At 45.3% G+C, this 23,288-nt stretch overlaps 1 protein-coding gene across 2 annotated transcripts in view; it reads right to left on the minus strand.

Annotated features, from left to right (window-relative positions):
- KDR (kinase insert domain receptor) overlaps positions 1–1,857 on the minus strand; it is a 32,095-nt gene extending 30,238 nt beyond the window's left edge. For both annotated transcript variants that reach the window (XM_040595793.1, XM_040595783.1), the window contains exons 1-2: positions 1,691–1,857; positions 344–434 (exon numbers count right to left, since the gene is read on the minus strand). In XM_040595793.1, coding sequence (XP_040451727.1) covers positions 344–434; positions 1,691–1,742 — 143 coding nt within the window. In that variant the 5' untranslated portion in view covers positions 1,743–1,857. The remainder of the gene's footprint in view (positions 1–343; positions 435–1,690) is intronic.
- Between the last annotated feature and the right edge of the window lie 21,431 nt (positions 1,858–23,288).

Below are 23,288 nucleotides of genomic sequence, written 5' to 3' on the forward strand. Positions count from 1 at the left end.
TGCTAATACCTATAAGGAAGCTACTTGAGATTTATGTTCTGCTGAATCTAAGTGACACAGAACACAAAAGGGAGCACCAACAGCACAGCTCACCAGCGGGCTCCACAAGGACCCGGCTAACGCTTCCTCCTCCTGGCCACCGTGCGCTCCCCAGCTCTCCCTTGCTGCAACCCTCTATGGTCATTTCTAAAGTCTGTCAGGGAAAAGCGAGGCAGAGGGTACAAAGGGAGTGGGGAGAACAAGAGTGATCATGGGAGAGAGACCGAATCACCTGCGTTTCTGTACAAAAACTCACTACACAAAATATCCCCATCAAAATCATGCTGGACAGACTTGCCCTTACCTGCAAGTAATATTTAGAGTGTCATTTGCAGTTATTGTGAGGACATCTTTTTGGATGCTAAGAGTTGGCTGATCCAGACAAATAAATAAACCTGTGAAAACACATATAAAACCCCTCATATCAACTCAATAGACAAAGTAAATGCTACTGAATCAGAAAAGCATTATATACAGGAATATGCTGCATGTTTTAAGCAGATGATTTCACATCACCTACTTAGCAGCGACGGGTAAATAATGACTTTTCACACATCCCAGAAAGTTCAAAAACTCTGTCATAACAGGAAGCAAAGGCAGATGGTCAGGAGCTAGCTGCAAAGCACTACAATTCAGCCAGCCAGGGTGGAGTTCCTGTTTTCTTGTGTTGCCAACTTCAAGGTCTAACAAGAGGATGTAGGACATTGAAACAAAGTGAACCTTCATCAGATGATCTCACTCCCTGGGGAAAGGGATTACCAGCTTCTCTTATAATAAATTCAATATACTTCTGTTCTTCAAGACCGCCGATCAATGAATTACGTGAAGAAACTCTTTTACAGTTTGTCACATATTTGAGATCCCAAAAATGTATTTTATCCCATTATTTTTTAAGGTTATCTCTTTCCTTCGAAGCACTTAGGCAAAAATCTATTGCTATCAGACTTTATTCGCGCGAAGGCTTGCATTACGCCCACCCAAGCCACCCATGCTTATGAGGGCTGCCATCTGGGTGCCCCTGCTTGCTCTGAGGCTCCAGCCCAGTTGTGCAACTTTTGGGAGTACCACAGGGAGAGGTTTTCAGTTCCCCCTGGATGCTCCCATCACCATCAGGAATCCCGCCTCACCGGGACAAGCCAGCAGCCCCAACTGGGACAGCTCGGCCACCTACAATGGGCAACAAGAAAGTATGGCCCAACTGGGACCTTCCCCCTTTCCCTAATATTTCCCTGGCAGTCCCAAGCAGGTACTTCGCTGATGACGGGTTTCCCGGAGTTGGCTCCAGGGACAGTTCGCTCTCGGGAGGGGTGGCTGCTGCTGGAGCCAAGCGAGCAGAACAGCATGCCACGGCAGGCAGCCCTGCCACACAGGCCAGCACCGGCCGGCCAGACGGGAGAGGGCAGGAGGCCGGAGTGGACAGGACAGGACAGGAGGGGACAGCAATCCCGCAGCGCGGGGTGCCCCGTCCCACCGGGGCTCCTGTCCCACCCGCCCTACCAGCCCCGACAGCCCCAAGGGAATCCCACCCGCGTCGCTTCCGGCACCCGATCACCCCCTCGCCCCCACTCCTCGGGGCCCTGTGGGGCTGCCGGAGCCCGACGGCTCCCCGACAGGTCGGACGCCGGGCGCCCGGGGCTCCCCGAAGGCTTACCGGGAGCCAGGCAAAGCAGGAGCGCCAGCAGCTGCGCCGCACCGAGCTCCATCCCGCGGCCGCCGGGCGCTGCGGGGCGCGAAGCGAACCCTCTGCCCGACGGCGCCGTCGGGCCAGCAGCCGAGCCGAGCCGCGCCGCGCCGCGCCGAGCCGAGCCGAGCCGAGCCGAGCCGAGCCGAGCCGAGCCGAGCCGAGCCGAGCCGAGCCGAGCCGCGCCGCACCGCACCGCACCGCACCGCAGGGATGCGGGACCCCGGAGAGCAGCACCGCCCCTCTTGTGTCCGGGGGCGGGGCTTGTCACCGATACCCCGCCCCCCTCGCCGAAGCACCGCCCCCCGCCCCGCCCGGGGCCCCGCAGCGCAGCCCGCCGGGGATGCCGTGGCCCGGGGGGGCGGGCCCGGGGGCTCTCCGCCCCGCTCGGCGGCAGGAGGCACTCGGCCGGAGGGGACGGCGGCGGTGGCATTCAGCGTCGCCTGGCGCTTCAGCGTGCGTTTGGGGTTTCTTAAAAGCCCCTCAACAGAAAAGACCCCAAAAACCAGCCCTATGGGGCACGTGCCATGAGACGCAGCCATCCTTCTGCTGGGTGTGAAGCGTCCGGCGGCATCGGTGCTGAGTTCACTACATGGGGGTCCCCCAATGCAGCAGATACCCACCAGTCTAAGTGGCCACATCACATCCAACAGGATCCAGCAGCTGCCTGTGAGGGTCACTCTTCCCACCTCCCAACAGCCCCATCCTGCTCTCTGCGGGATGCTAACCAGGGGCAGCAACCATTCCCTGCTCACACCAAAGGTTTGGTTTTTTTCCAAAAATGACACACACCTCCAACCAGAACGATACCTTTTAATCAAAAGTATTAACCAGTTACTGTTGAAAGAGAAGTTTGTGAGGTAGCACTTTGAGAAAAGCAAACACACGCTTATTAATGCTTTATCCATACACATAACCATAAAGCCTCTGGGGGAAATAAATACATTTGCCTAGACACATACGTAGAAAAATACATAGATAATCAAATAGATGGAAACACGCGGCTATGTACGTAACCATGCATGCATATACATATATGTACTTGTACATGCTACATTTTTCTCTTTTCCTGCAAAACTGCATTTGAGCTTGTCCACAAATGACTAAGTTAATGAAGCAGTGATTTTATTTTGCACGCTATGCAGTTCCAGCTGTTTTACTGTACTGGGGGATGAGTGTAATTTCCTTTGAAATTACACCCCTGTTGCTCACAGAAAGATACAGGGAACAGTAGAAGCCAAATTTCTATACTGATTTTTCCCAGAGATCCAATAAAATCCAGGGAAAGTCAAAGAAGACTCATGTGATTCAAGAGGCAGCAATTCGGCACTGTGCAAATAAAATGTGTTCTTGCTATTCTTATGAGCTTTTAAACCAGAAAATTGGTAGCCCTCATTAATATCCCCACCTCCATCATGCTGCAGGTCAGGTCACTGGTATTTCTAAGTGATTTTGGGAACTCTGGCAGCAATTACTAAACAACTGACCCTTGCTGAGACTAGGTTGCACATAGGGTTAGGAGGCAGTAATAAATACCTAGTGAGAATCAAGGGTACCTGCGGCTGAAGAGCCACTTTTTATAACTTTATTTGTGGTGGTGCTGGTTTTGCTGGGCTTGACTACAACAGAAAAGTTTTGATGAGGGATGGATGCCCTGCAAGAATTGTTTGCCTCCAGAGCAGTTTAGCTAGTGAACAAAGCAAATGCCGTTATAGAGGTAAATTGAAAAATATTCACATGAAATTATTACAGGATCCATAGAACACAGTAAAATCACTAGTAGCTCACTATAGTACTTTCTGCATTCCTGCACGAGTTTCCAAAGATGCAATCTTTAGAAAATATATTGATTTTAGCAAGTGACTTTTCTGAAATGTAGTCGGAAGATGTGCAACTCAAGCTTACTGCAATGCCAACCAGGCTCTGTTTTCATGCACAGTTGGTGCTATTAAGTGAGTGGTTTGGAGGGGTGTGGTTGTTGTCACTGCTGAAAATTATTTTGGTGCCTGAGCTTTATGGGAACAAATACCCACTGTTTGCCCTGAGCATATCTAAGCAAAGATAGACGAATGCTAGCCCTCCCCAGGCCCTTTGGTGTTTGCCATGGCCCCTGCTTCCTTCTCCCCTGCAGTGTCCTGAGGAAAGGAAGAGAAGGAAAGGAGGGGGCTGACCCCATAAACACATATACTTCCTGGCTGGTCAGTGCACACATCAAACCGAGCAGCCGGCAGCAAGAAGCTTGCACATTGTGAATGTTGGGCATCCACAAGGAAGTGCACATTTCAAAAGCACGAAGTGTTTTTATCTCCCTGTGTGATTCCAGTGAGATCTCAGTCTTTACATTGTGTTTCCTAAATGGGACACAATCCTTCAGTACTTTGCCTGGCTGTCAGTCTAATCTTGTTAACTAGAATAATGCTGCAGGAACTGCTGCTTCACTGTTGCTTCACTGTATGAATTGCCATCCCTATAGTACCAGGGACATTTGTGATACCAATGAGCAAATCGAAAGATAACTGCTTTACACTTCAGGTACCTGAATGGGGACCTGACCCTGTAAACATTTAAGCACAAGAATAACTATTATGGAGAGTCATCCTAGACACAGGGCTTTTTATCTGAATCAAATTGCTTATACACCTGGTGTTGGTGGGACTGATCCTCTAGTAAGATCAAGTGAAAACTATAACCAAGAGTCATTGGGAATGGTAGGTGTCTGGGAAAAGTGAGAGCTAGAAGAGATGCAAGGTGACTTTACTGACACAGGATGTATGGTAATATACATGCTTTGCTACACTGATTTGTCTGTTTTGAGCTTTGGTGGAGCTTTCAGTAGTGGATTGGCACTGAAGGATGCCATGAGGAACCTCTGAGAGAAAAATCAACCTAAGCGCAGTAGAAAGAAAGTTGCCTAAAGTCCAAGAGAAAGATTCCTCTAAATACACTGCTACCATGATAGCTATGGGACAACAGATGTGTGTTTACAAAACCAAAACTGCAGTGCTTAAAGTGACGGCAGCTTTCTTATCCAGCCTTTTAGGCAGTCGTCTCTGCACAGCCTTTGTGTCATCCTTTAGGCTTGTAGAGTATCTCACATAGCTCAGCCTGTACCAGAGACCATCAGTGCTGAACCATGGGGAGCTACTTGGAGAAACCAAATATATTCATGTCATTGAGTGAGCACGGGGTGGGATTTCCTCCCTCCCTAGAGACAGTTTCAACCTGGGAAACATCCTGGGATCCTGACAACAACGTGCAAAACCTTCTAAAGCTACGCCACCCTCTGTCTCAGCACCCTCACCTGCTTTAAATAACAGGCAATCCTATCAAGACATTTCAAATCCGGCTTTGTTCAGAAAACTGCCCCTGCCTTGGCCAGACAATACCAGTTAAGAAACAAGGGGCTGGAAGGAGCTCCACCAACGTTCAGCCCTCTTGCCACACTGAGCAGATCTCAGCCCACTGTGGGACAGGACCTGGAGATCTGCAGGAGAGCTGGTAGCTGACAGAGAGGATACAACCAGATCACATGCATGACTGTGTTTCATCAGATCAATTCCCTGCTCTCACAGCATCTCCCAGAGCCCCTCAGAAAGCAGCGACCATCCTGAAATCAGTGTGTTCCCAGCCCCTGGGGTTACTCTCCTTCCCTGCAGCCTCTTTCTGCTGCATCCCCGGGGCAGGGGAAACTGTGTCCGTGGATGGTCCCTGGGAACGGTCTGTGCAACGGGAGGAGCACCAAGGCTCGCCTTGGCCAAACAGGGCCAGCAAGCTTTTGTTTATCCATCTGCTTCTCTGGTCGCCAACAGCTCATTAAAAGCAAGACACAAAGAAGCAGCAGAGGAACTGGACAACCCCCCTCCGCTCTCCTCCCCGACCTGTCACGACTCACCCGTGCTCACCGGCTCTGTCAGCGCCTCCCGGGCTGCGGAGAAGCCAGGCCAAAGGAGCAGCCAGGCTGCCTTTTGTTTGCTTAATTATTCAAATAACAACCTGGAGGGAGATAAGGGCTGGCACTGGGAGCCATGATTATGTGCCGCTTTGCTCGTGTAGCTCAGTAAGTTTGCAAGTGGTCAACGTCCCATACAGAATAGAATACATCTGGGATGCTGCAGCCAGCAGCTGAACCAGCTCAGGTCACACCTCTGTGCCACAGCTGGGGCTGTAAGCATGTCAGCATCTAATGCAAAGGTGGAAGCTGCCTTCAGCTCTGTCTACATTGCAGGTTGCACTGTTGCAACAGCCTGCACCCTTGCAACAACCACTGGAGCCAGGCAGTATGGCCTTAGTGTGGCTTTCATCAGGCATGCTTCACTAGTATGCCCATAAACCTTCCTAAGGCAGATGTGGAAGCACATTCAAGATGCTGCTACAAGAAGAAAATGAGAAGGCATTCATTTAACATTGAAAGCCATCACTTTTCATATAAACCACATGTAAAATCGGAAATACATTTAGCATGACATGTACTCCATGTGTAGACCCCAGAAAATGTGTTGGTTTGCAAGTGACATTGCAAAGCAGAAAATCTATCCCTCCAGCTAGAAGTGAAATTAACAACTGCCCCAGGTGAGAACAGGCATGGAAGCAAGAATGAGAAACCATAAAATCATTCATTTTCAGACAGAATTGCCTAAAGGTAGAGATGTGAATAACCCTCTTTTCAGAGTATGCCAAAAATGTTAAGACCTTTGCTGGAATCTGTGGACGTGTCACTTGTATTTGGCTATGTCCAGTTATAAACAGGAGGTGTGAGTTTGGCATGTGTGGACATCTCCAGAGCAGCTTTATTCTAACTTGGCTGGATGCTGATGGTAAAACTGGAGGAGCAGGTTCATTGCTGTCAAGGCCCAGACTAGTTAACTTGCCTGGGATATGTCTCTCCACTCCAAGGCACCTATTTATGGTTGGAGGCATGTGGAATTTTAGGGACACACCTCTGAAAAATACAGTTTCTTTCACTGTTTATTTGCTTGCCCCCATCATGTCCTAAAACCCTGTATAACTGCTTATGCCAAGATAGAGTCCTGTGTACCCTCCATTCAGGGAGCTATTGATTTTTTCCCCACCAGGCTGGTGTTCACCACTAAACCCTCTGTGGGGCAAGGGCATTGTGGGGAAGAGACAATTGCCTTTACTTGTTTATGTGGTTGAAGTCCCTGGAAATTTCTCTCCCGCTTGCAGCAGGAAGGCAGGAAGCACCTCTGAAGCATCACTTTCTGAGCAGGAAGCAGAGGGTAATTCAGTGTCTGGGCCCCTGGACGTGTGGTCTGTCAAGCTGATGGATGGGCAACTGCTGACAAGGACAAGCTACGGATTCTTACACAGAAGTGGCATGCAATATTATTTTTTTCTCCTTTTTTTTTTTCTTCCTTTTTTTTCCTTTTTTTTTTAAATGTCTTTTTCCCTTTTTTTTGGAGGGGGCTTGAAGTTGATAGTCTGTGAAAAAAGTCTCAAAGACTAGTTGGCAAAACTTCTGGATAAAGGACAGTATCTTTTTTTTTTAGTAGTTCACCAGTGCCATGTGCTCTCACTGCATCCTCTCTGGTGAAAAGATTTGCATCTCAAAAGGGTACCCTCACCTCCATGCTGCAGGAATGGAAAGCAGCATCCATAGTTGCTTCATCCATGTGGCTGCCTTTTTATGCCAATTCCTTTAATATTCACTGAAGGAGAAGGAGAACAAGGGAGCAAATGTCACACTATTCACAAAGAGGGTCCTGGAGGAGAGACCTGCATTCTGGCCCTCATGCCTACAAATGTTGAAGGATTTTTATTGATGTGGAAAGCTCCAGCAGCAAACCTGAAATGCCCGTCCGCTATAGTGTGGTACCTAAGGCTTTCTGCTGACTTGAAGCCACACCTTCCACAGGTGAATTTCCACAGTGATGGAAGTCTAACTGCTTGGGAAACAGTCTGCCAAAAATACATGTTACTGGTTTGTTATGAAATAAAGAAAAATAATTAATGTATCTGACAGGGAACTAGCCTATCCAACATATTCTTACAGCCAGACATCACGTTAGGAGTAGAAGCGATGCACCCTAGCTCCCAGGGTGTTTGTGTCCCCATATCACATAAGGAACAATCTCTAGCTGAAGGGTTTTGGGATGTTTGTAGCACCTTTCATCCATGGAGGTGCCTTCGTGTCTGCAGAGGATTTTATCATGTTGCAGCCTTTCACTGGTGAGGGCTCTAATGAGATGCGTCTCCTACATCCTACCACTTCTTAAATGAAATATATATGGACTTAATATCTTAGAGATATTTGACCACTGTCATGTTTGCTTGAAAGTGGCAGAAGGGTTAAAAAATTATGAGCCAAGTAGATAGAAAAAATAAACGGACAGACATAAGACATGATTAGGTAAGTCCCATTTCCCTAGGAAACCAGCTTAAAATTTACAGGTAACCCCAACTGGAAAAAAACACCAGCACTTCACAGGACAGGATTAGAAGCTGAATCCGGAGGCAACTCAAAGGAGAGCAAAGTGCTGTCAGGGATTGTGAAAACCCAGCCTACAAGGGAAAGCTGAGAGATTTGAGACTGTTCAATCTAGAAGAAGCAGAGATCAGACAGATGAGTGTGATAACAGCTTTCCAGTGGGGAAGGGCTGGAGGTCCCTGATCAATTATCCTCATAGCCACCAAGGGTAGGAGGAAATAATCAGTCTAATTTTCTGGACAGGAGATTTATCTCAGATAATGTGGAACATTTTCTGACTTTCAGGGCAGTTAAGCACTGAATGAGGTTGTCTGGGGAGTCTGGGACTGGCATCAATTGAGGTGTTTAAGATCAGGTCTGACAGATCTGTCAGGGATGAAATTTAATTCTGGTTTACAATAGAAGTAGGTATTAGATAGTCTTCTCAGGTTCATTCATGTCCTGTGTATTCATGATTGATAGCAATACAATTTGTGGTTTCCTGTTCTTTCATAAAACATCCCCAAAATGAAGCACTTCTTTCTTGGGTCAAGTGCAACATTTCATGCAGCCTACAACAATATTTCAGTATTTCTTTTCAGTTGGGAAAACTAACATGATCAGTCTGAGCTGATGCCTCTTCTGCTTCTTTTTTCTGGAAGGTATCTTGGGGTGAGTGGATTTGTTGTCATTTTTTTGTGTTCAGCAACAAAACTAAAAAAACCCCACCCAACCTCCAAACCATTATTCACACAGCCATAGTTCCAGCTGGGAACTCCTGGGAGAGACCTCAGGGCACAGGTTGATGGACACTTCTGAAACGTGTCAACAGTTGCCAAAGTACAAGCAGCACTTTATAGTGGTGGCTCGAAACGATGTTCAACATCTTTCCGAAATCAGTGCCCATGGCAGTTTACAGTGCATGTGTCAATAGCGCATGGCCTCTTTCTCAACTAACACTTGCCAGTCCATTTAAACAGCATTTCGGGAAATATCCAGACTGGTTCCTTCCAGGTAATTAATTTTCTTTGCAAATATTTTCATAGCTGGGATAACTGGATGGTAACTGAATAGTTTTATGGGACTTAATGTAGGCTCCCCACGATGTAGGGGTGTAAGAACATAAAGAACCATGAGATCCAGCAAAGGGCACAGCAAGGGCTGCTACAGACACAGGAGATATCTTCATCACTCTACCATTCTTCTAAAGACTTTCTGGGAGCACACCTGGCTCACACAGTCCCTCTGAAGAACTACCTTTATCACAGCAGTGAGGAAGCCTTGTTTCCAGTACATTATGGTCAAAATTTATTTGCACAGCAGATATCTTAAATGTAATTAACCACTTTAAAATTGTAATACACAAGTTGATTTTTAACACCCATGTCCCAAAAGCCTTTTTCTTACAAAGTTGTTGTGGTTTAACCCCAGCCAGCATCCAAGCATCATGCAGCCCCTTGCTCACTTCCCCCCACCTGCAGGGGTGGGGAGGAGAATCAGAAAGGAATGAAAAACTTGAGGGTTGAGATAAGAACAATTTAATAATTTAAACAGAATAAAGAGGTAAGAACAGTAATGATAACAATAACAATAATAATAATAACAATTTTAATGGAAAGGTGGGGGAAGAGGGTAAAATCCAAAGGAAAAGGGAAAAGGAAAAACAAATGATGCACAGTACCACTGCTCACCACCTGCTGACTGATGCCCAGCCAGTCCCCAAGCAACGATCCCCCCCCAGTTAACCCTCCAAGTTTATGTACCAAGAATGACGTCCCATGGTGTGGAATACCTCTTTGGCTGGTTCAAGTCACCTGTCCTGGCTATGTCCCCTCCCAGTCTCTTGTGCTGCTCCAGCACTCTGGCTGGCAAGGCCCAAGAAATGGAAAAGTCCTTGACTTAGTATGAACATCACCCAGCAACAACTAAAACTGTCAGTGTGTTATCAACATTGTTCTCACAGCATAGGCAAAACACAGCACTGTACTAGCTACTAAGAAGAAAGCTAACTCCATCCCAGTTGAAACCAGGACAAAAGTGTAAAAGTTCATCACAACTAATTGTCTATTTGCCTGTTAATCTTTCTACTTGTTTTACCTCATACTCACTTTTATGAGATAGGGGCCATCATTTGTCCCAAAGAAAAGAACTGTTCCTCTAGTGGCAAGTTCAGATTCTGTTCAGACTCCCCTTCCAGGACACTAATCGTTCAGGTTTGGAAAGGAACAGGGTGAATATCTCAGCTTATTTGCTGATCAAATTCTTCTATTTACAGAGGTTCAAATCACCTTTCAGCAGTCTGGGGAAGCAGACTACCTCAGTTCTCGCAGCTGGAGTCTTCACTCCAAAACCAGAAACCCTAACCCAATACTCTGTTTTCTACAAACACGTTAACTGTTTTATTAGACTTTTTTTAACCACCTGACTATTTTCTCACACATCTCATCCAAGCAGAAGCATCATAGCAAATATCACACCACCTTCTCACTGTTTTCTGCTGTAGCTGTAGCTACACGAGTCCTCTGAACACGTAGCTGATATGTGGCAGTGTGGCTCCCAGGAGAAAAGCATCAACAGGAAAGGAAAGGAAGTGACCAGGCACTGGCTGTATTCCCCACTGAGTTTGTCTTGCCAAAGGTTGTCACCAACCAAAAGTTAAAAAATACATTCCACTTTGTTTTCTGGAGGGGGACACCCAAATAAGCCATGCACAAAATTCATAGAATCATCATTAAGGCCAAAAGGAAATATAAGGACATGTAGTCTGACCTTTGAAAACTACAGGCAATACAGAGAGCCCACTGGGACACCATTCTTCATTATTTAAGTGCAAATTCTGTTAGAAGACAAAAGGAATATTTACTAGCAGCTTGAGCCTAGCCGAAGTTAGAGCCAGATGGTGAATAGTTGGTGAAGGGCTCAGAGCCTGCACATTATCCAGGAGGATTTTAGGATCATATATAATAGCAACTTGAGCACTGTGTTGAGATCGTTTTAAAAGACAAACAATAACTGTACACTCATACACATGGGGGCTATAATATATACATATGCATGTACTTTGTGGGAGGTCAGGAATATTTCTGGAATTTAACAGTATAGCATTTATTGACTGCACAGTAAACATAGCTGATAAGTATTTTGGAATTATTTCATTTCACTGAATTGCTGATTCAGTGCTTGTAAGAAATCCATTACCAGTCCCATCCTTTCAGTTGTAGGAGCAGACAAGGTGACCCTTCCCAGTAACGTTCATAGCCAGCAATGAGGACACTCCTTTTCTCCTGCCCAGACTCAGAGTGAGCTGATTAAAGCTAATAAGGCCAAAGTAGCGCTAAGGAAAGCCCAGACCCTTGGGAGAGTCTGGAGGGTTTCCCAGAGACCCATCCTGCAGCGGAGGGAGCAGCCCGGGGAGAGCCCAGCTCTGTTCCTTTCCATCGTCGGGATCATATTTTCCAGGCGAGCCCTGGATACAAAACACCACAGACCAGGAAAACTATACACAGGAGGCCACGTGGTGGAGCACAGCCAGGCTGTCCTCTGGGATGTTGCTTTCTCCACAGAGGTTGTGATTCAGTGGTAGCATTTCCATCTGAGACTAGCACAGTAACGCTGGGCAATGGAGAAGAGGTGAGATGGGAATTGTGAAGCCGAGAATGACATGGTACAAGCTACACAGGTGCAAAAGTAGACAGGGAGGCCAAATCTCCAGGCTTAAATTGGTGGGAACGACTTTTCTCCTGAAGCCACAACTATCACCATTAGAAATGAGTGGTGCAAGCAACCATTTAGGGTGAAAACTTCATAGGATGGTCACAGACCTCAGATTATCTGTTTTTGGATTTTTGTCCATGAAATGCCACAGGATGAGAGTCAGCAGGAATTCTCCATAAGCCTGAAATTAGACCCTTTATTGCAGGAAATACTATGCCAGCACTGAAGTGTTGGCACCACACACCTCCTTATTCTTTGACATCTGCTGACTGTCGTGTGCCAAGAAAAAGGTAACTGAGCAGTTCAAGGAAGGAAGACATTGAGCTCAGGGTCACTGATACCTGCCAACAAGACTTAATTTATTTTAGACTCAGAAATACGGCAATATTTGTTTTATGAAGGGTGAGAATTAAACCATAGAATCGCCGTTTCTAAATTTTTAAAAATCGCAATATTTTTTTCACCCAGAAAATGTAGCAGCTGGTGTCTGTGAAGAACAAAGCTCTAACATCCAGATGTATGAACAGTCACTCTGCCAAATAATGCTGTCTCCTCATTTTCTTCCCTTTGACTTATCCATGCCATTTACCTTATTCACACAGTTTAACTGTGGATTGGCTACCTTCTTGTCATCATATCAGTCACGAGATTATTTTCTTCGTGTGAACCTGTGAAAATATTTTGATTGAACTGGTGCAAAAATATTTCAGGCAAACCCAAGGTATGGTTGTCAACATATGCTAGGAGAATGCATCTACTAATATCTAATAACATTATCCAATTATTAAAGGAAGTGAGTGGGAAAATATAGGTATATAGTTTCTAGCTAGTAGGGGGAAAAAATTACAGGTCCCAATTAAAAGCTTTTAAAGCACTTTGCATTCTGCTTTACTTCCTTAATCCATTTGACCTACTAAGTACGGTCCCAGCTGGCCAGGAGAGCACAGATAAGTAGGCAGGTTTACCACAGTCGCCTGGTGCAGTCAGCGAAAGTCACTTTCTGTAGCCTCTAGCCTTCCTCTTGGATATGCATGTCATCAGGAAAACTGAGTCCAGGCTTACTACTTTCTCTTCCGCCCCTTTAGCTCCACATGTTTCCTGACCCTTGGCTCCTCTGCTGAGAAGGCTTGCCACCTGCACACCAGCTCTGCTAGCACAACCACATCCTGTACCTTCCCTGTGTCCAGGGTTCATTATTTGCACCATCCCGTACGATAGCTGTGAGATAGGAATGTATTTGGGTTCAAACCATCCTTGCGATGGGAAAACAAAGCAGTGTTTCCACTGCGACGTGCAGCAGAGATAACTGAACGGTAAGAAAGGGACCAAAAAGCACATGGCATCATGCTTTCTGCCTCTTTGGGTAGGATGATGAATGCCTCATGGGGATGGGGACCTTGGCCTTTGCAAAATTACACACAGTGGTGACAGTACCTGTGAAAAAGCAGAGCTTTGGTTCTCCAAATGCTTCTGTCCTCTTCTTCCAAGGGAGAAGTTGCCATGAGTGCCAGGAAAAAAAAAAAAGTCATTTGCACTTTCTCCAATATTCCAAATCCCATTTTTTCCCCCCAATTTTTTTATCTGGTAATTTTTCCAGGATAAGCATCTCTCCTTATGAGATGCTTCTTCTGAGAAAACAGCTGGAGGGTGAGCAGGAGACATCATCAAGGAGGCAGTTTAACAGAGATACACCAGCTTTAAAAGGCAGGGCCAGGAGAAGAAATGTATCTGTCCCCAAATGTTCAGACTTGGAAGAAAAAACGTCTATTCAGTCCCATTAGAGATCAACCTGATCTTTTTCTTACCTTTAGTGATCCAGCTCACAGAATGGCTGCTATCCTGGTGCTACAGCAAATGAAGTTACTGCCCATTTGCTGTTGTTCAGGCTGCACCATTGAAGGACCATGACTGAGCAGTGGAGACGAGTCCCTCCAGATGAGTCCCTAGTCCTGCGTTCCCCAAGAGAATAAGGCAGGCCAAGGAGTAGTGCAAAGCCCTCTGGCTGCACAGCAACTTTGGAAAGCCACAGGAGCCCAGAATATGTCAATGAGGGCTTCACCACAAAACGCTCCTTTGCAATAGTTACTAATTTCAGTCCCTCCAATCTTATCACCAAGGCACTAGGACTAGGACTGCACCTCTTTCGATGCTGAGGTCATCTTCAGAGCACTTGTGGCTACATGTGGACAAACTGAGTTTCATAAATGAAGCAACTGAACTCAGGAGGAATCGAAATTAAGCATCAAGAATACTCTCAAATCAGAGATCATTCCATATCTCTTTTAGGCCGTACAACCCATCCTCACCACTGTGAGAAATCCTGCTGCTCACAGCTGGATCTCTCCCCCAGGCAGAACTGGAAGTGGACTACTATGTGCTGACTTGCTGTTTCTTCCATGCCCAGTTCAAACTGGGAAAGAAACAAAATAGCACAAGCTGTTGGAAGAGATTTCCGCGCTTACGGAGACTTAACCTGTTGTCCTAAGGAAAAAAACTGTGCCATGACATTGTTTGTCCATCTGTAAGTCCCACTCTCCTTACGAGCTTTTGGATTGATTGGCCAATTTCTGTTAAAGTTGAAAGGCAGTTAGAAATAGCACAGATAATTGTGTTTGTGGGAACTGGCAGCTAGACGGAGTAGAAAGGCTCAGTTCACTATCCCTCTAGGGAACAGGTAATCTCTTTGACAGCAGCCAGAGAGCTAAAGGGCATACACATACCAGCCTGCCAGTCGACTTATTCCTCGCTCCTGGCCGCCTGCAGCACAGGTACAGCTCCATCCCAGTGGGCATGGGAACAGGCATGGGAGCTGGGGTCATGCTGCAGGGGCTGCTGAGAGGACACAAGTCCACGGGAAGCTAAGCCTTGCTAGTTCTGCTGCTCAAAACCCTGATGGGTTAATGCGTTACTATGTTCAGACGTACTTCAGATGCCAAAGCGCATTGGATTTATTTATCACACGTCATAGCCAAATGAAAGGCCCGTGCCTTCCAAAAAGAAACCACAGTGCTTCTAAAGGAACTACACTTCTGTCAGTCCAGCTCTGACCTCCTTTGTGCTAATGCAGGCTGGAAAAACTCTGCATGAGTATCCTTCATTGGTTAATGTTGGCATGTGTAAAATGACACTTAAAGCTAACTCCCCGAGAGTGCCAAAAGACACAGAAAAAATCCCCAACATTTCTGATAGACTTATTCTGCTCTATAATCCTTTTGACAGTAACCCAAATTCAGTAACCTTTAATTTCTTTGAAGTCGATAATGAATTTGGCACAGTGTGATGAAAGAAGAAATGCCAAGTAATTCTTCATCTGAAATATGATCTTCTGGTTGCAGTGTCCAGAGTCCTCACACAGACACTTCCACCAACTAGTAAAAGGAATTTCACCCTTGAGCTGATGTCAGATCTATTTTCTTAAAGACAATGGTCAGTGTTAAATCTGAGAAAGGACCTATGCAAAGGATACTGACTTTCATCTATCATGAAGTGTTTGCACAGCCTGTAGAAATATGTTAGTTTCATAAAAAGAAGAATCACCACTTAAAACGTTGTTTTCTCAGGGCAGGAACACATATTTAGAATTCAGCTACAACTGGTTTGAATATATTTTAAGGTTATTTCCACTGGTGGAGTTAATCTAGATTTCTTCAGTATGAACAGGTTAGATTCCATTCTTAATGATTGACTTTCATCAAGTATCTACAAGAAGTCATTACTTTTATCAATTGGAGTAGAGAAAGATGTAATCCTCTACTGGAAGTGTGGTGGGGCTTTTTATACAGTAGGAACAGAGACATCATTTTCTTCCAAGTGAACATCAACAACACTTAGTGATAGACGGGTGAGTTTCTGATGCAGGAAAATCCTCGTCTCCAATTTTGGAGGTGATATTTGGGGACGGCCTTAACCTGGAAGAGATTTACTTTGGGAGATGACATGGCACAAAAGCAAATCAGGCAGTTCCACGCTTCACCCATCCCACTGAAGGTTTTGTACATTGACCTCCTCCGGGGGTAGGTGAAACTGCCCCTGTCTTTAGCACAGTCACTGCAATCATCTTTAGTGGTAGCCATATAGCACTTTCCTGTGCTTTATATATATATATAATTATATAAAATGCAGCCTTTAAACTTTGGAGGAATTGGAATGGACTATGTGAGGAAGAGCTTTCAACTCAGTGTCAGGCACCAGGAAAGGCTCTGCAAAATGAACTTTTATGAAGGCTGGGAACCTCTGGGATTGGTATTGTTAATTTCAGTGGTAGAAAAATGGTCGAGTTGTGAGAGATGATGTTATAGGGGGAAAGTAACACAGTATCTGAACAGTTAGACAACATTCTGAACATGGTAGTGAGAAAAATCTCTCATGACCTCTCATCTTATTGGCAAAAGTCTTATAGGCACAGAAATTTTTCCCTCTATGAAACTCTTCATGAAACTCTTCTCAAAATGCCACTAGTCAATCAAGAGGTCATGTTCTTTAAATATTTAGGTTTTTCATGGGTTCAGTTAGAGCCTGACAGTAATAATCCAGTGTTAGCAACTACAGGTTTGAATTACCATTAACCAGAAAGGGCAGAAAACCCAAGCCACCCACTTCTTGGGTATGTGAGTTGACTACTGCATCATACATAAAATGGGCTACCATGGGTGACCTTCCCTAAAATAAAGGCTCTATAGTCATTTAATAGCCCAGTGAAGCCAGCATGGGAACAGAGACCACTCTGCCTGGTTTCTGAATCACACTGGAGGAGAGGAGTATGGAGCTGCTGAAGCCAGCATTGCCCTGACTATGGAGGCAGCACAACAAGCCAGCCTGGCCTGATGTCCAGGTCCAACAGGCACCTTCGACCCAGCTCAGATGCCAGACTGAGGTGGCTGATCAGTGGAAGTTCTTTTAAATCTTTGGATGGAGAATCCATGTAAATCCTGTTTGAGGTGCATAAGTCCTTTTTGTGCTTCTGGTCCTTTGATGCACAAAGGATTTAAAGAGCAGCTGTGTATTTATTTTACAATGCATTCAGCGTGTATACTTTTGAATGATAAGATGGTTTATCTGTAGTTTGCTTAATCTTTTCCTGTCATTCATGGAGATTAACCACCATTTTCATTGTAAACATTCCCTCTGCTCCCCTCGTGATTCCCTAAGGATACACCAGTTCAGATATCCCTTCAAATAATGAACAGGCAAGGACTAACAAATATTTCACACATAAATATTTCACTCATAGCAAAAGGCTTTGATAGCCCCCTTCGTTATGGGGGGTATTTCCATTTGATTTTTACTTCTTGAATCCTTTCTTAAAACTCAGAGTCAAACATGGATTTCCAGTGAAAGTGGCAAGCCCCAGATAAAATGAAATGATGGAAAATAAGCTGCCAGGAAGCAGAGCTTTTATTTTGTACGCAGTTCCACCCCATCCCACTTCCTACAGTGCATTTTAAAGAAGGGACTGCTCTATATCCCACATCAGTGAAGGTTGCCACACATTTCTGCACTATCATACAAAGCACACAGCACTTTCAAGACTAAAGATTAAGTAAGGGGAAAGTGAAAACATAATTTATGGCAAAATTTCTGAACTTTTCAACTCTGAGTAAAAGTAAAGAAAGAAAAATCCAGGAAGGCTCATATAATTTTCCCTCAGCTGGATATTCAGTAAGAGTTGCCAACCTATTGCATTTCTAGTCATCAGAGAGCAATTAATAAGATGTAACGTAAGTTAAAGCATTGCAAGGCTTTGAAGTAGAACTAGACTTACAGAAAATACCAGGTTCTTCACAGATAACCCAGCACACTGCACAACTGTACCTGTTTAAACATGGTACATAAATTAAATTTCATGGACCAGTTGCACCTATTTGGGGCTCAATTTATTTGATGGTGAAAAAAGCTGCAATCTTGCCTTTCATTTCAATGGTTCTGATACATCCCTAATGCTCAGTCTGGGCAAAAATTATGCACAAAACTTTGTCATTTTTTCCTGCAGTTTGAAATTATTGCTTCCTCTGTTTTGCCTACTGTGCAAGTACTCACTATCCGACAAAAAAAAACATTAGAGGAAACTGTAAACATTTAATTCCTTTTGAACAAGTTTCTTTCAGTATCTTTACTTGAGGGAAATCTGTCCACATATACCCCAAATTTTCATCACAGAGTCATAGAATGGTTTGGGTCGGAAGGGACCTTAAAGATCATCTCATTCCAACCCCCCTGCCATGGGCAGGGACACCTTCCACCAGACCAGGCTGCTCAAAGCCCCATCCAGCCTGGCCTGGAACACTGCCAGGGATGGGGCATCCACAGCTGGTCTGGGCAGTCTGTTCCAGTGTCTCACCACCCTCACAGTAAAGAATTTCTTCCTAATGTCTAATCGAAATCTCCCCTCTTTCAGTTTAAAGCCATTACCCCTTGTCCTATCACTACATGCCCTTGTAAAAAGTCCCTCTCCAGCTTTCTTGTAGCCCCCCGTGAGATACTGGAGGGCTGCAATAAGGTCTCCCTGGAGCCTTCTCTTCCCCAGGCTCAACAACCCCAGCTCTCTCAGCCTTTCCTCATAGGAGAGCTGCTCCAGCCCTGTGATCCCCTTTGTGGCCCTCCTCTGGACTCTCTCTAACAGATCCATGTCCTTCTTATGTTTGGAGCTCCAGAGCTCAACACAGTACTCCAGTACATTTTACTCATAGTCTTGTATTAAAAGAAATGTGAAAAATAAGAAAAACGGGAAGTGGTGCTATTTCTTTGAAAGAAGGTCTGATTCATGGTTGAGAAGTTTCTGGTGGTCTCTGTCACTTCTTTCTCAGAAGCTGCTGCTTTTTCTGTAAGACATCACACCAGCTCCTGCGACAGCTTTTGGATCCTTGCATTTTACAATCCAGCAAAATAAAATATCTCAGAATGAGTGCCTATTTTGTGACAAGATTATAAATTGCAATGGTTCAGTAAGGGCAAGACCCTTTGGGAAAGAAGACTGAACAGATTGGGACCTGGACACCTAAATCCATCACATCTTACCAGATATGTATCCTGCTCCTGAGGTCTTTCACAACATGGACTTAGCCAGAGACCTTCTGTCCACGTGAAAGTCACATCCAGATAAACACCTCCAAAGGAAGATGAAGAATCACTGAACACAGAAGTGGTTTTGGAGCTTCCCCTTCCACTTTCTTACATGTTGCTGATACCAAGTCATGCTCGCAATTTGCTAACAAAAAGTACTGAACAATCAGTCACTGTCAACATGGGCACAAGACCTTTGCATTCACTCAGCGGTGTGCTGGTGATGCCATGGCTTGGTCCCTCATCTTCCTTGTATGTAATACGGGCCACTTTGCTCCCTGTCATGAAGGGAACCACACATCAGTATGAATTTACATCTTTTGGCAGTTAAAAAGATTTTTGACCACATAGCTGAAGTAAGAGCCAAATCTTCTAGACGGTCAGCCTTCAAAATCTTGTGCTTGAAACATTCACCATGACATACTTGTACTGACATTAATGGAACAACATTGGTTTAAGACCTGTGTTTTGCTAGTAGTATTCATCTCAACTGGACACAGAAGCTTTCACCTACATTACCTACAAACAGCAGCAGTTTCAGGCCCTGGTGTGGTGGCTTCACAAGTGGGGTGAGCGGAGACTGCTCCTAGGAAAGATGGTCCCAGCTTCTCCCCCAGCCTCAGCCATGCATCCCTGTGCCTTTCTTGGGGCCAGCATTAGTGCTACAGCCCTAGAGGAAGCACAGATCACTCCCACCCTCAACACTGGTGTCCTTAGTCCTGGTCTTGGGGTTGATCTGACCACCACTGGTCCAACTGATGGCTCAGATGTGGCGCCTGAAAATTAAGCTGAATATTTCACATGCTCCAGCATGATCCAGACTGCACTGAAAGGGGTGAATCCAATGCTACATCCGCAGGCATAAGTTGTCATTGCTTGTCTTTACAGCCCTAATCACACAGTCACAGTGAGTTGGTGCATTGAACTCATCTGACAAAACACAAACCCACTTTCAAGAAACAGTTTTCCATCAGTCAGCTCAATGGACCAATGCAACCCATAACCATGCAATTGCTAGAGGTTAGGGAATGCATGACAAAAACTGGGAAGCAGAGATCACCCCCTTATTGGCAGTGAGCTGTTAGGTCAGATTTGGTAAATCATGTAATTGCACTGTAATACTCCTGTCTCAACTGAGTCTAGTGGTTCATTTTCCCTACAAAGCTTCCTGTTTTCCAAAGAATCATCTCCAGAGCTGGCAAAAGCAGCAGTGTGACTTGCCTTTCCAGACTGAATCACTTTCATGACTCCCTCTTTGTACTCTCCCTTCCTGAGGGCACTGAGTCTGGAGGAGTGCTCTGCATCAGCTTTCACCAACCTTGACTTCATACAAGTTTTGCTTTTCTTTCTCCCTTTTGCAAGCTGTTTACCTAAATAAGTTCATACACTACTAAGAAGCAAAGTCTTGATTTGATACAATCACATTTCAAGACCGTGCCAACGGTTGGACTTGATGATCTCAGAGGTCTTTTGCAACCTAAATGATTCTATAATTCTGTAAGATTTGTCCGCTTGCAAGCACGTCATTACAGCAACCTGGTTCCGAGTGCCAGCAGGCTCTGAAACAAAGAGGAGACCTTTTCAGCAAGCTCTCACCAAGGTGTGCAGGGAAGGCAAGAGCAGATGGGTAAAGACACAGCTCTGGGGCTCCTGGCCTGTTTGATGGAAATGAAATAACATCAGCAAATTTGTAAGAGCTGACTGAGGCCTTTTTCAAAGAAGCACAACAGCTGCAGGGCTGGCTTTGAGGCTGTCATCCTGTGCTGCGTGGTGCACTTTGACCGCGCTCTCACAAACACTGTCTTCCGATTACAGGCAGGCTCAGTCACTTTTCTGGAGAAAATACTGGGTGAAATGATACACCAGCACTGCAAAACACCCACCCGCTCTGCATATAGCAGTTAGCAACAAGCAGATCCACAGTAAGAGTAATAACAATGAGGATTTTCGTAACCACTAATAAAAGCAGCAGCACCACGGTGCAGCAAGAAGAGGTGGGAGAGGTCATAAAATTTAATAGCGTTCATTGACAAAAAGCTTGTTTTTTCAATAAGCGACTTTCTTCCCTGAGGAATGGAATTGAATTTGGACATCACCTCTAACAAGAGCTGTGCTCTGGCCCCACGCAGGTCCAGTTACTAATGGTTTCTTTCAGCTTAGTCTTGCAAGGTCCTGCCCTTACTGCTCCTGAAAAGGTTTCAGCATGTGTGCTCAATTTTAAGCATATACATGTCTCCTGAGCCTTCCACGAACAGGGAGAGTGTTTTGAGGCTGACATGCACTGCGGGACCACAGCCTGGACACTCAGCTGCAGCACCTCGTGAGATGGAGCCTTACATGATTAAAACCGGTGACCTAACCTGTTGTCCTTCTAATATGGTCTCATTGGACTTGGGGAGTTGACACTAGGCTCTGCATCATTTGAGGCACAAGTGACTTTTGCACTGAGCAGGAATATGTCTTAAGGAGTGATTAATTTTGCTGCATGCTGCAGCTTCCATTAAAGCGCTTTACTTCAAGTGCTGTTTCTTGCCTCAGGGAATATTTTCCCACTCTCCAGTTGTTTATAATAATGAAAAGGCGGGTCTTGATTTGGAAAGAGCAATGTGCACAGATAAGATAAAATTGCTGCTGAGGAACCTGGAGCCGTCCTTTCTTTGCATTACCACTTGCCGAAGGCCTGCACTCTCACATCCAGCCTCCTTCTATCTCAGGAGCAAGCAGCAGAGCCCCGCGCTGTAGGTGCTGCTCAGCCAGTTTCCCAGACATCAGGAAATGAACGTTTTGACAACTTAGCCAAAATAATAAAATAGCTAAAGTTAACAGGATAGCAGCTGTGAGGTCTCACATGGGGCTTACCCACAACTGTTGTTGCACGCTGAGGTGGAATGATGGGATCCCAAGCTCTCCCTTAATTTTATGTATTTATTTGTAGAAACAGTTTTTGCAGAAGGGTATAGGCTAACACTCTTGAACTTCAAAGTCCAAAGCTCTCTGATTGCTAACAGAGAAAAGACCACAGCAGCCTTTCTCTATTGCCACACCAGCATTTTCAGTCATCATCCAAGTGCCTACATTTGGAAAGTGAAGATTAAGTTCTGCTTAGTAAGTCAGTCCTAAATCTAAAGTTCTTAGCAAGAGGTTTTTTATTTGCTGTTGGATTAGGTTTCTTTTGAAAAGAGGACAAAGAGGAAATGGGGATCTCTCCTTCTCGAAGCCATGCTCCTGCTACCACACGGGGCAGGAGCAGGGCATCCCCTGTTCCTTACTTCCCTGCAGCAGTGTGATGAACGATGAGTTCCCAGGGCTGCAGCTCAAAAGGGAGAGACCAGGAAAATCCTGCATCCCTGTGAATCATGAAGACAAGATAGGAGCGTAAAGCCTGTTGTTGAAGGGTTGTGAAAGTTCCTGTACATCAGGACTACCTACACCAACACAGGACACCTCGTCCCTCAAACTCAGACAAAATGGCACATGGTCTCTTGCTGCACCAGCCATCATAGCAGAATTTGTGGCCATCTGTCCTGCTGCAATGGCTGTAACGGGGAAGCATATCCATGAATACATGACATCACCATGTGTGACCATCATTCTCACACAGAATGGAGGATGATTCACTGCAGCAATGAGTTTTGCCCAGAAGTAGAAAGTTAAGATGTTGGAAGAGTATGGAAATGTTTAGCCTATAGCTCTGGAATTAGGAGCCACAGGTGGCAGTTAGGGAGGACTCAACATCTTGAGGCTGTGTGGTGGATGAAGTAGGATGCAAAATACTCTGCCAGAGACAAGGGATTCCCAGACTCATCCTCATTCCCAGGCTGGTCACACCTAGCCTGGGTATTTCTTTACCGAGTTCCAGAGCACAGCATGCTCCTACATGGTTTTATAATGTCCATCATCAAACGCCTTCCTGAGGTAATCAGTTTTAGAAAGGGTCAAGTTTTCACTTATACTGAAGGAAGAGGAGTGTTGTGGGAGAAAGCTGGAGCTGATACAAACTGGTGTCATTTCTTCAAAGTTACTGAAATCACCTCCATTTATACCAACTGATTTGGCCTTTGAGGGATGAGAGAATAGGTTAGCCAGTGGGAAGCTCAATTAGAAGAGATAAATGGAAGGCAGAATACTTAGCTGTTTATGGGATGGTCTTTATGAAATTCTCCCAACAATTCTCCAACATTAATGAAAAACATCTCATAAGGTGACAGTGTTGACAAGCATTATCCTTGGTCCTAGCTACGCTATAACGCAGAGAGGAGAAGCAGGGTCTGGTGTGTGCGATGCAAAGCAAGTCCCTGGAGAGCTCTGCCCATTCTACAGAGGCTCCTTTCTACTATGAGACTTTTGCAAAGCAAGAAGCATTTCTGAAAG

Source organism: Falco naumanni, chromosome 1 (assembly GCF_017639655.2).
Source record: "Falco naumanni isolate bFalNau1 chromosome 1, bFalNau1.pat, whole genome shotgun sequence".
NCBI classification, from domain to species: Eukaryota; Metazoa; Chordata; class Aves; order Falconiformes; family Falconidae; genus Falco; species Falco naumanni.